We start from the raw sequence: 12,290 nt of genomic DNA on the forward strand, positions 1-12,290 counted from the left end.
AAACGGCCGACATTGCTAGTGTGTACCGGGCTATACTGCGTGTCTTACTGTGGTCAAGTGAGCCGTCAGCCACTGATACTCGGTCAAGTGAGCTGCTGCTTGAAAATGTATGTGGGTAATTCGCGGCATTCGCGCCTGAAAGGGGGTGGGGCTTATCTCCGTGCCTTATCTCCCTAAAAACAGTACTGTTTCCTTCATCCACCATTGAACTAACCACTAGTTCTGTTTTATACTTGTTGTGTCTGGGTTCATAATATTATCCGTAGTCGCACAACTGCGTCTGAATGACGGCCGCTTCCAGCGTCATTCGCGCTGCCCGACGGAAATTCGCGTCATTCGCAACCATTCGCGTCTGTGCATTGACTTTACATGTAAACTACCTCACAGTGTGTCTGCCGAGTGGTTTGGCAGACACACACTGCGATCAAGTGAGCCGCCGCTTTAAAAATTAATGACCGTCTATTCCTTAAGGTGCGTTCACACCGAGCGCCCCGTTCGGTGTGAATGCAGCATAAGTTTTAGCTTTCTCCGTGCTTTTTGGGCTACCCAAGCCACCGTAGGGCTATCCAAGCCACCGTACCGTTATGCTGCGTTCACACCGAACGGGGCACTCGGTGTGAACGCACCTTAAGGAATAGACGGTCATTAATTTTTAAAGCGGCGGCTCACTTGACCGCAGTGTGTGTCTGCCGAACCCCTGAGAGTGACTCATCGAACCCAGGTTAAGAACCACTGACTTAAATAATGTTTAAGTCAAACCTTCAAAAAAACAAATCAACCATTTTAAGACATTTAAGTTATTATTAGAAAGATCAAAAATTATTTGAAAACATATTTCATCATTACATGCACCACTACATAGCCTGGGGTGGTTGGGTACGAAGGAACAAAGAGAAGGGTAGAGTGTCTGAAAGAAAAGAGAGAGTGAGCACAAAAAATGTTGCAAGTCTGTTGGCTGTGCAACAAACTGAGATCGGTGGAGCTAATGGGAGTAGGAGAAGGGTGGTTTGATCAGGAGATGGGAGAGAGAGACAGAGAAAGACTGCTGTGGTACAGGCTATCACAGTGAAAGAGATTTCTGGGAAGCAAGTCAGTGAGCGCTGTGATCAAGAAGGACGGAAGCAGCTATAAATACAGGGAAAGTGACTGAAAGTGATTCGCCCATCATGATAAAAGCGAAGGAGAACCGGGCAGCTTTTCATCTTACTTAATCATGTTTAATTCAGAAATATTTTAAGATATATTGTGGAGCTGAGTGGATTGCCAGACAAAGGGATTCATTTGTTTTCGCAACTTGGATATTTAAAAAAATTAAGGAAAGAGCTGAAATCTATTTGTTTATGTTCACTGGGGATTGTAGAGGCTCTGTTGAAGGGTGCTTGGAATACGCTGCCAAACTTTCCTCTGATTTGTTATATACTCAGCTCTTCTTTCTACATAAGGTAGGTATTTAGTGTTTATTTTAGAATGAATAACAAAATGCATGACAAAGATAATTGAAATATATGTTTTAAGCAAACTGTTAAGCTAAAGATAAAGGCATTTGGGGAATTTTAAGTGGTTCAATTTGATAAAAAGCAGAATATTATCAGGGAATATTGTTCAAGCAAAAAACTTAAATGCCTTAATCGTATTGTGTCACATCTGAATTTGATGTGTGATATAAAGTGCCAGAGTAATTGCTTACCAGAGAAAAACACATTTCCTCTTCACATTGCAATGTCAGGCCAGAATAATTAAGAATAAGGCTACTGAAAATAAATTAAGTAATTGTGCACTGCCCACCAAACTATCATTTTATCCCATTTACAGAGTGAGCATTTTTGTGCATACCATACAGTATGTCTGCCTCTGTTTCCCTGCCCATGCCAATATGGCTTGGCATTGAGCTTGCATACAATATTTAAGCAGGAGAAAAAAGAAGTTCCAGCTCTGTGCCGCCTCTCCTCAACAGCTCACAGCATTGGTATAGAAGTTGTGATCAGACACTTATTTGTTGAAGTTTTGAGCGTGTGGAAATTTTGGAGCTCCTGGGTGTCTCCAAACATCTCTCTGAAAGAGTAAATATAGAACCGATGTATAAAATGTAAATAAAAACAGAATGTGATATTTGTAGATCTTGGAAATCCATATCTAATTTAGAATAGGCCAAAGACAACATACCAAATGTTGAAAGAGGGACATTTTATTGTTTTAAGAAATATATTTTTTTATTAGTTATTAGTAATTTAGTGAGAGCACATTTTGAATGTTTTGTTTATTGCAATTGAAATAAAACATCGAAACAGTGGAAAACTTTATACAAAATCAATCCAGAATCCAGAAGTAGTTGATTTAAACCAAAGTGTAATTGATTCTGCAATAAGTCGCACAAATAACCTTCCTTTTACATAAACTATTGTTGGAACTCTTATGCTGTTGAGTCGACAAGCTTACACTTTTATCAAAGAACCAAATGTGTTCATACACAGGTGCTCATCTTTTGGACTCAGAATCCTTTATTGTCATTGAACAGGGTAGAACGAAATTGAAAAAACCCAACCATCAGTGCAACACAAGGGAAATATCAAAAATAGATGCAATATAAAAATACAAATACAACATAAAAGATTAAAAAGATAAAAAGACGTGCCTGTTTGTCCAACCCAGATGTATGCAGGTGGTGCAGTTGTTAAATAGTATGTACAGGACTGCATACATTGCAGTATTTGCATGGAAGGAGCCAAAACCGATCGTAAACAGAATTTATATACATATGGATATGTACATGGAAATTGTGAGGTAGAAATGTAACAAGGACGATATGCATATGAATGTCTATGTGAGTACATAATCAGTTTAAAATGTGCATGTGCTGTGCAAACAGGTTAAAAATACATTATCAATGGAAATACATTTACACTTTGTCTGGTGCATGGAAGAATGGCTTCTAGTGCAAGTTTAGTTCACATATGGCTGTGGTGTAGAAAGTGTTTTTTAGTCTGTTTGTCCATGATCTGATAGAGCAGACTGGATCCAGGGTGTGATGGATCCTTCAGGATGTTAGCTGCTCTGCTGAGGCAGCGAGTGCTGGATAAGTCCTCCAAGGTGGGCAGTGAAGCAGTCGATGATCTTCTGGGCTGCGTTTATGACACTGAAGATTCATCTTTTACGCAGCTGAGTAGCTGGCATACCACGTGGTAATGCAGTACGGTGCAGCGGTAGAAGGACAACAGCAGCTTCTCTTACAGGTGTTTTTTCCTGAGAATCCTTAGCAAGTGGAGTCGCTGCTGTGCCTTCTTTACTGCTGTGGTGGTGTTGTTGGTCCAGCGGAGATCTTCAAAAATGGTCGTGCCCAGGAAGCTGAAGTCAGAGAGCCTTTCCACACAGTCCCATGAAGGAAAAGTGGATTCAGGTCAACCTTTTTTTTTTTCCTGAAGTCTATAATGATTTCTTTTTTTTGGTGGAGTTCAGGATGAGGTTATTGCTGTGCACCCTTATATCAGTCTTTGGACTTTATCGTCGTAGGCTGTTTCTGCTCATGCTGAGATTAGTCCAATCACATTTGTGTCGTCTGCAAACTTTATGATGGTGTTGGAAGGATGAGTGCTGGTGAAGTCATGGGTGTATAGGGAGTAGAGGATGTGGCTCAACAAACAGCCTTGTGAGGAGCCGGTGCTGAGTGTGATGATGGGAAAGAAGTGACAGACCAGTCTGACAGTGTGGGGGCAGTTTGTCAGGAAAATCTTAATTCAGGTGCAGATGGAGAGAGAGAGTCCTAAATTTGGTGGCCAGTCTGCTCGGGATAATGGTGTTGAAGGCAGAGCTAAAGTCTATCAAGAGCATCCTCACATAGCTCCCCTGGTTTTCCAGGTCGGTGAGTGTAGCATGGAGAGCAGTGACGATGCCATCCTCAGTATACCTGTTAGCTCTGTAAACAAACTGGTGTGGGTCGATGGATGGGAGGCTGGCCTTGATGTACTGCTGACCAGCTTCTTGAAGCACTTCACGATGACCGGTGTGAGAGCGACTGGACAGTAGTCGTTCACTTCGCTAATAAAAAAAAAATTGATAGTGTATTACTTCAGACAGGGTGGGATGATGGAATTGGACAGTAATTGATTGAAGATCTTTGTGGAGACTCCGGAGAGCTGGTCTGTGAATTCCTTCAGAAACCTTCTTGTCACAACATCACAGCTGGCAGCTTTCATAAGGTTCACCACACCTCACCTTACGCTCCTGCACAGTGAGGAAGGAGATGCTAACATGATGAGTCAGTTATGAATGGTTATTCGATTTTTGGTATGGTGTGGACATTTTTTTAAATACTAATCAGAGAAGTGACATAATATAAGGGCAAGAAGAGGAAATGTGTTGAGAAAAACATGTTTGTGTTCTGTAGGACAAGCTTATTTGTTCCAGTGTTATTTACACAATATTTTAGTGTATTTCAAACTTTAAAAAGTTGACGAATGAGATCTGACCAGGATATTACTTCTTATCTGATGATTGCTCAGAGGTTTATTTTCATTAAAGAAGGAATGTAATTCCTCAAATATTTTCTGCTTTTCCCCAGTATTCAATTGATTTGGATGTTACAGTAATTTTAGTGTTTACGTGTATTTTTCTTTTTTGTCTTCCCATTTTAGTCATGGGCCACATGAAATTGAGTGGCTGGGCTGAATAAGCTGCCAAAAGGCTATAATGATGAACTATGATATTACAAGCCTTTTGACTGTATTTCCCAGTGATGGTGTGCGGAGCGAAATGAGAACAGTCTGCTCTTTTTAGAAGATGTTTTCCAGGAATCTCTTCAATGGACAACATGGAGCAGGTGTTGCCCCTAAAGGTGGCACAAAGTCAAAAGTAAATCCATCCAAAAAGAGGGCTCCGAATCCCAGGGTAGCACTGGTTATTCGAGGAAAAATACATCGTCTATTGCAAGGTTCCGGAGACCAGCATGTCCCAGATTCCCATAATTATTATTCAGGTATTGAAGAAGAAAAGGAGGGGGCAACACATGAGGGTGGAAAGGAGCACAGAAGTGTATATCCAAAGGTTAGCCCAAGAGCTGAGTCCTACCCTCCAAAGGTCTCTTACAGTAAAGGATATGGAGTAGCGCTGGGTCCACCATGTGTAGGAGAGGTGGAGTTGAACAGAGAGGGATGTATCAGAATACCCTGCACTTTGCAGCATAAAACCTCCCGACCTTCAGCAAATTGGACACAAATATCCTTTGAAGGTGTTCAGAAAACACCTGAGCAAATACCACCACCACTGCGCAGTTCAATAAGTAAAGACATGAATGGTACAAAATTCGCATCAGCAGCTAGAAGGGATTTCACTTCACCTCGTATTCCGCCAAAGAGACTATATTCAACTGGTCATTGTATGGACTACACTTTCAATAGAGCTACCCCACATACAGTGCTGGAAGAGGACGAGGATAAAGAGGTGTCAAGTGCCATAATCGAGCACATCCTAAAAGAGCTGAGGGGGATCAACAAGATCCAGGAGGAAATCTCTGACCTAAGAGATTACCTGACCTCGGTTCGGGGGTCAGTTGAGGAAGTATCCTCCTGTGTAGATGCTGTATTGCTGGAGATTGAGAGTATTTGCTCAAGCAACAAGGCTGGTTTAGGTGTACATTTAAGTACTTGGTCAGGGGTAGGGTGCAGAGATCGACCATCCCCCTGCATAAGGCCTGCTAGCGCTTATAGCAGTTTAGGAAATGCAACGCCAAAATTCGATTGTCAAGTATGCAATGAGCCCCATATCCGACATGGAGAATTACCACTACCAAGGGCAGAAGAGTCAACTGTGTCTTTAATTTCTAAATCAGCGGATTATCAAGAACTGGAGGAACCAGATGACACTTCTGACCATAGCTCAGATATCCCAGTAGGTGCTATGGCAAGAAAGGTCCGCTTTGGTTACCTTGAAAGGCAGGATGGCCAAGATTGTCAAAGCACCAGCTCTTCTGGTCATAGTTCCAAGTCTGAAAGAGACCAAGAGATACCATCATGTAATTTCGAAAGAAAGCAGCAAAGAGCTGATGATGGGGAGGAACCGTGGACTATCACTGTAGAACCAGAAAGTGTGGCAAAGGAATTTGTGTGGCATAGGGAAACTGCTCCCCTCAGGGACAGAGGTCTGGAGGAGCATGAAGGTGAGAGCTCTCCATGCTTTAAAGGAGCTGGGATCCCTGATAGCTGGGATCACTATAGAGGAGCAAGAAGATATAGTACATCTGGACAGTGCACTACAGGAAACTCAGAAAATCTCTCTATTCATACTGGGATGCATTACAACTCACCTGCCAGCACTTCTAGCATGGAGAATTGGCAGTCACGGATGAGACAGCTTCAAAGTCAGTCTAGAATTTATGTTCCTACAGATAACCCTAAAATCTATGCTGTAGGATATGATTTTGCTTCTGATTTGTCCTATCTTAAAAGTTCTGTCCACCATTCAGTTGATAAGCATGATGAAGACGCAGAAGAATTTGACAACAGGAAATCAAATGATCTGAACGACACGTCAAACTGTCAAGTCCAAACTTTTTCAGCCTATGAGGAGTCTTCACCAGTGACGTGGACTGAGGAATCCTTAGGTACCACTAGAGGTGATGTGGATAGGCTGTGTGAAGCCAGTAACCAAAGCTTAGGAAACCATCTCCATCACCCTGGCACTGCAAATGTCCAAGGTGCTGATTTCAATGTCAAATGCATAGGACGAACTGTACTTGATTTTAGCTCTGCCTTACGGGGTGCATTGCACAAACTTGAAGTTCCTGGAGCCGTTAATACTGGAGAAGAAACAAACTATGACATCTCGCTGGCTTTTGAACTGTGCACAGCTAAGTTGCCTACAGGACCTTTAAGGTATGAGGCACAATATGAACACAAATCTGATGAAACTCAGAAAGGTGAAGTGGTGGATAATTGTAATGCATTGAGCAAAAACAGTACCTCAGATAATTCAGATAGTTTCTCTGTGGACCTTATGCTCAAAGAAGACAACAACAGCCGTACGTTGGAGTCCAATGACACTTGCCAATATCCTGCTTGTTTGGATAAGAACCCCCCATGTTCTGAAGAACTCTCAGTCTGTTTTCACCCATTCTTAAGCAGCACTGCAAAACTGCCTCAACCTAATGATCTTACAGAACAACCTTCAGAAAGACGAGCAGAAGGTCCTGCAGATGTTTGTGTTAAAGCTCAACTAAACTCACTCTCCATCTTGGCTAATGAATCTGCAGTACTGGAGGAAGAGGGAAAAACTGAAGTGCCACAGCAATCCACAACAGACGTTTCTGTGGCCTTAGAGGGAAGACCAAAAGAAAGAGCGAGAGATGCAGCAGAGCCATTGATAGAGATAAACCAGATGGATAAACGCAGGCTTAAGTGTCTAAGAAGCTTCCAGCAGATTCTGCGGGAAAAGAGAGAGACCAGGCGCAGCCTTGCCAGTATGAACATGTCAATCTTCTCTCAGGATAACTTTGAAACAGGTAGTCATCACACAAATTTAAGTCAGGAGCATGTGTTGCTTTGTCATGTGCATTTTTTTTTAAATTTTTTTATATCATTAAATAAGTCATTGATCCATTTTGAGTCTAAGAGGAAAAGAGAAATACAGTACACCTAAATCACTTATTTCTTATTTGTTCCTTATTTATTCCCAATCTTCATGCTTTAAACAACCCTCAGGGTAAAGAAGCATTGGTATTTTTTGTATTGTAATTCATTCAAGTGTCTATAAATGTCTCTTTCCTTTTAATATTGTACTGTATGTGAACGTAATAGATTCATTATTTAACTTTTTGTGATCCTATTTCCCTCTTTTGTCCAAAAAAGAACGTTCCTTTTCCTCCCCACCTTTCTTTTATCAATGCCTCTCACTGTTGCTGAAATGTTTTGCTGAAATGTGTTATTTACATTGATAAAAGGACAATCACCAGTATGCTCTTTGTGTATGTTCACCCAGCGGTTCTGCATAAGCCTGTGTATCAAAAGTTCCCATGGGTATTTACTTTACCAAATGGTCTCAGCTGGCATTGTAATTTTGAACCCTATACAGCGTAATCTATCACCTGCCACTCACAAGTCCCTTACTGCTCTCCAAAGCATCAACAGGGCCCATTTGCTCAATTAGAAAACGTCAATTAACTCATTGGAAAGCATGCCTGACATCAAAGATGAAAGAGAAAGGAATTAAGAATAATTTTCATGAAATAATTATGATCTCAGACCCCATCTATCTGAAAACTCAGTGGCCGTGCTGCTTTTATCATGACTCAAGCATTCACAAAAAAATTCATAATCTAAGGTGTGGCTTGTTATTTTGCTTCACGATGAGTCAAAGTAGTCCATGACTGTTTTTCTTTGGTATTTCTTTTTCTCTCATGCTGTTTTACAGATGGAAGTCGAGAAGATCAGGTTTCCTCTTTTGTGGTTCCTCACCCATTAAAATTACAGACATAGCATCTTGAAAGAAGATGTTCTTTCTGTTCAATGTTCTCTATATTATTTGGACATTTTATCGTTTCAGCTCTCTCTTCATTTAATTTTTCTTTTAATTGTGTTTCCATCACTTGCTGTCAGATCTTGGTAAATACTCACAAAGCTAATGAAATAGCTTAAAGTTTTTTATGAAATGTCAGCCTCATATCTGCCCTATTAGGAACATTTGCTGTTTCAGTCTGTAAGCTGGCAGGCAAGAGGAGTGACAGGTGTTTTCCCCTGAAAAATAGGTTTTATTTTCCCAAAAAAGAAAGTAATTTGCAGAGTGTGAGCCCATAAAAATGGTCAACTAAACAGAACTCAACTCAGGCTACACAACACAACAACTGACAATATCCAATTGACCTAACAAACAAGACACACTGGGGAACATAAATACTGGCTGATCAGAACATTTCGAGACAAAAGGGGTACACAATCACCAAACTACCAACTGAACTACAACTAACAAAAACAGGGCTAATACTTGAATGGTAGACTTATTTGAATAATATTCAAGTCAATTATACCAAAAATGAATACATTCTAAAGAAACCAACAAAATATTGAAACAAAGAAATACATTTTCCCCCATGGGAAGGCTTTTGGTAAAAACTGATTAGTTCTTTCCTTTATTTAAGACCTTTACTTCCTGAAGCACATCTTTTACTCAAGCCTTGCAAGAGGTCCTCCAGTAGCAGCAAACAGTGGCACCTCCAGCACTGGTAACTCAAAAGATTAAAGTTTGATTTAAGAACACTCAACTAAAGATAAACATGTTGACAATTGTATTAAATGTGCACACTACAAATACAAAACAAATATACTGTAAAAAATACTAAATTAATTATAAGTAGGATGAACAAAACAAACCCATGTGTCATGTCATTTATTTTAATGTGGAATGCAGTGACCAAGCATAAATAAACTAGACTAACACAATTTAATTGCAAATATAAATTAAACTAAAGGTGTGACTGGAAGAGGGTTACCAACTTAGATTCCTTGTTTGGCTGTGAGTGCGGCTATCACACAGTTCTAAATGTTAGAATCCCATACAGGTATATATAAGTATTGATAAGCCCACAGTAGCAATAAAACATAGAATTGAGGAGCCTGTCAAACTACTACCTGTCAAATATTTGTATGTTTTGTTCATGTTTCTGTGGTATTTTCTTAACTAGCTGTCAAAACAAAAAAACATGGGTCGGAGCAAAAAGCCAATATTTGGTGTGTTAGCATATTTGATTTAGTACATATTTACTTTTCAAGGAAAAAACAGATTTGACACTCATGTATGAATGGGGACAATAAATGACCTCTTTGGCATGCAATACTGAAGCTCTACCAATGCATTTCTGTCCCAGTGCTTCTGTCTACTTATTTCCATTCTATTTTTTCCTTTATCTTGTGTATGTGCATGTGCATGTACTATTGTCATGAAAACAATGAAGACTGTTAGCATTTCTATGGCTGAACGCATGACCTACGACCTTCTGTTTCAGAACCAAAATCAAGATGGTGATCTCAAGCACCAATGGGCCAAAGAAGGGTCAGTAAAAGTGTCAGTAAAAGAGTATTAATTCCTGATGTAATGTTTGCAATGGATTGTCTTTATTTAAATACTGATCAATGCACTTTGGTATTTATTTGTTTTGCACAGGGGAATCCCAACTTTTGGCATTGACAGCATGCCAGACCTCCCCAAGAGGAGACCCATTCCTCTTGTTAGTGAACTGGTCAGTATATATTGCTCAATATCTGCCACTTGACATTATAATTTTGAACCTGGTCAATACCTTAGAGTAAGAGGGTGACTCTGTTCAGGATAAAGTAGGTATAGGGATGAATGATAAGTATTTTGATAGATATGGAAAAGAAGATGTTATCAGATTAACCCTAAATTCCTTCCTTCTCCTACATAAAATCCCCAATGTATTGACAAATTTAACTAAAATGATGATACGGGTTACAGAATGAACAGCATGCTCTGTCAAGTCAGCTGAGACATGTTTAATATTTGAGCATAAATAAAATAATTTTAAGTCGCTAATTACTGACACCTTCAAGAAAGTCTGGTGTATGTTAGTTTTATAGCACATAAAGTGCCAAATTAATGTGGAATAAAACAGTAAGGGTCAACTGAATCAACATTACTATCTGCCAAACCTCTCACTAATTCACCGAATTCTATACTAACACGATGCATGTTATGCTGATCCACCAAAGTAAGAAACCACCTAGTAACATTTATATCTATAGTAGTCTTAGCAACAAGATTAGAGTGTACAGGATGTCACCGGTGTTTCATTCAGCTACGCCCATGACAACTCGGGACGGCTCAACAGTGGTCCTGGCATCCCAGAACTACTCCTCTCACTAGTCACACCCTGTTTTATATCTGGACTAGTACAACTTGTGCCTCAATTCTTTGGCAACGTTATATTTGCTCAAAGCCACAAGATCATACATGCTGTACAATGCCATTCCTTCTCTGCGACCTCTAGAGAATACCCTGCTAGTATGACTTGTGCCTACATACTGTGGCAACATTAGCTTTGCTCAAACTCACAAGTTCATACCTTCCACACACAATCACAACACCATTCTTTCTCCATCAATTCTTGAGTTTACCTTGCTTGAATGATGTGTGCCTATATACTTTGGCAATATTATCTTTCCTCAAAGCCGCAAGTTCATGCCTGCTACACATGTCCACCAAAACTATTCTTTATACACTAAATCAATTATTACATACTTACCATCCATAACCTACCAGTTTTGTAACAGGTTTGGTCTGTTGTCAGCTTTACAATGCCAATGTTCTGTACCTCCATCATGTGTATTTACAATCAGGTTATCTGGTTAGATAACAATATTTAAAAATAAAAATAGATAACAGAAATGTGAAAGAAATTTACTGGGCTCTATTCCTGACCAAACTCAAAACTGATCATATACAGCTGGTGATATATGGATGGGTTTTTCTATGTTGCTGGGTGGCCATTTCTACTATGTACTGCTTTGGGTTAGTTTTTGTTTCTCTTTGCATTACAGTGCACCTGATGTTTGATAACAGATATAGTTATGGATTTCAGCAGTAATGTCCCATAAATGGCCTGTCTTGTATCAGTATTGGAAAATAAACAGATGAGTCAACCTTGCCAAAATCACCAAATTTGATACTTTAACTATAAATACATGAAACAGCTCTGGTACAGTTGCACCAAATGTTGTATAATCGGTTTGCTAGCACTGAATAATGTATTTCAAAGTTAAAGCTCCTGAAACCTAGGATATAATCTGATTATTTGTCTATAACCTTTCCTTTCTTCTTTATGTCTTTTTTTGCACACACTGTCTTCCTCTCCTTGTTTTCCTTCAGGCCATGGTGAGTAAAAGACAAGTGAAAATTCCGCTTTGGTATTTGACACGACCATGCACACATGCACAAATACATAAATCAAATACAATAATCAATCATTGTTTATCTATATTTCAAAACACTGAGACAAACTTTCCTCCTCTGACTAATATTCAGAGAGTGTGTCCTTTAAATATCTCGCTGTGATTTAGCAAGTCAACAACTGCCTACACTACTACTCTACACTAAAAACTACTAAAAAAAAACTGTTGTGGGAAATGATTGCTTTCACTCAGATATTAGAGATTAGGCTTGTCCAATTCACTAAATGTGCTCTTTGATGTGTTTCAGTCAAATGTACTTCGGCGTACTATGTCAGCGGATTTGCTATTTATAGTAAATTATTATGAAAATTATTAAAGAAAAAAGATTCTTTGATTTTTAAC

At 39.6% G+C, this 12,290-nt stretch overlaps 1 protein-coding gene across 1 annotated transcript in view; it reads left to right on the top strand.

Annotated features, from left to right (window-relative positions):
- Positions 1 to 12,290, top strand: part of LOC138191569 (protein unc-13 homolog B-like) — a 140,523-nt gene that overhangs the window by 73,854 nt on the left and 54,379 nt on the right. The window contains exons 12-16 of the mRNA XM_069138458.1: positions 8,398 to 8,417; positions 9,986 to 10,032; positions 10,144 to 10,219; positions 10,796 to 10,889; positions 11,866 to 11,871. Coding sequence (XP_068994559.1) covers positions 8,398 to 8,417; positions 9,986 to 10,032; positions 10,144 to 10,219; positions 10,796 to 10,889; positions 11,866 to 11,871 — 243 coding nt within the window. The remainder of the gene's footprint in view (positions 1 to 8,397; positions 8,418 to 9,985; positions 10,033 to 10,143; positions 10,220 to 10,795; positions 10,890 to 11,865; positions 11,872 to 12,290) is intronic.

The sequence above is a fragment of the Embiotoca jacksoni genome, unplaced genomic scaffold (assembly GCF_022577435.1).
Source record: "Embiotoca jacksoni isolate LCO1_2020_lvr unplaced genomic scaffold, fEmbJac1.0.p SCAF_8, whole genome shotgun sequence".
Taxonomy (NCBI): Eukaryota; Metazoa; Chordata; class Actinopteri; family Embiotocidae; genus Embiotoca; species Embiotoca jacksoni.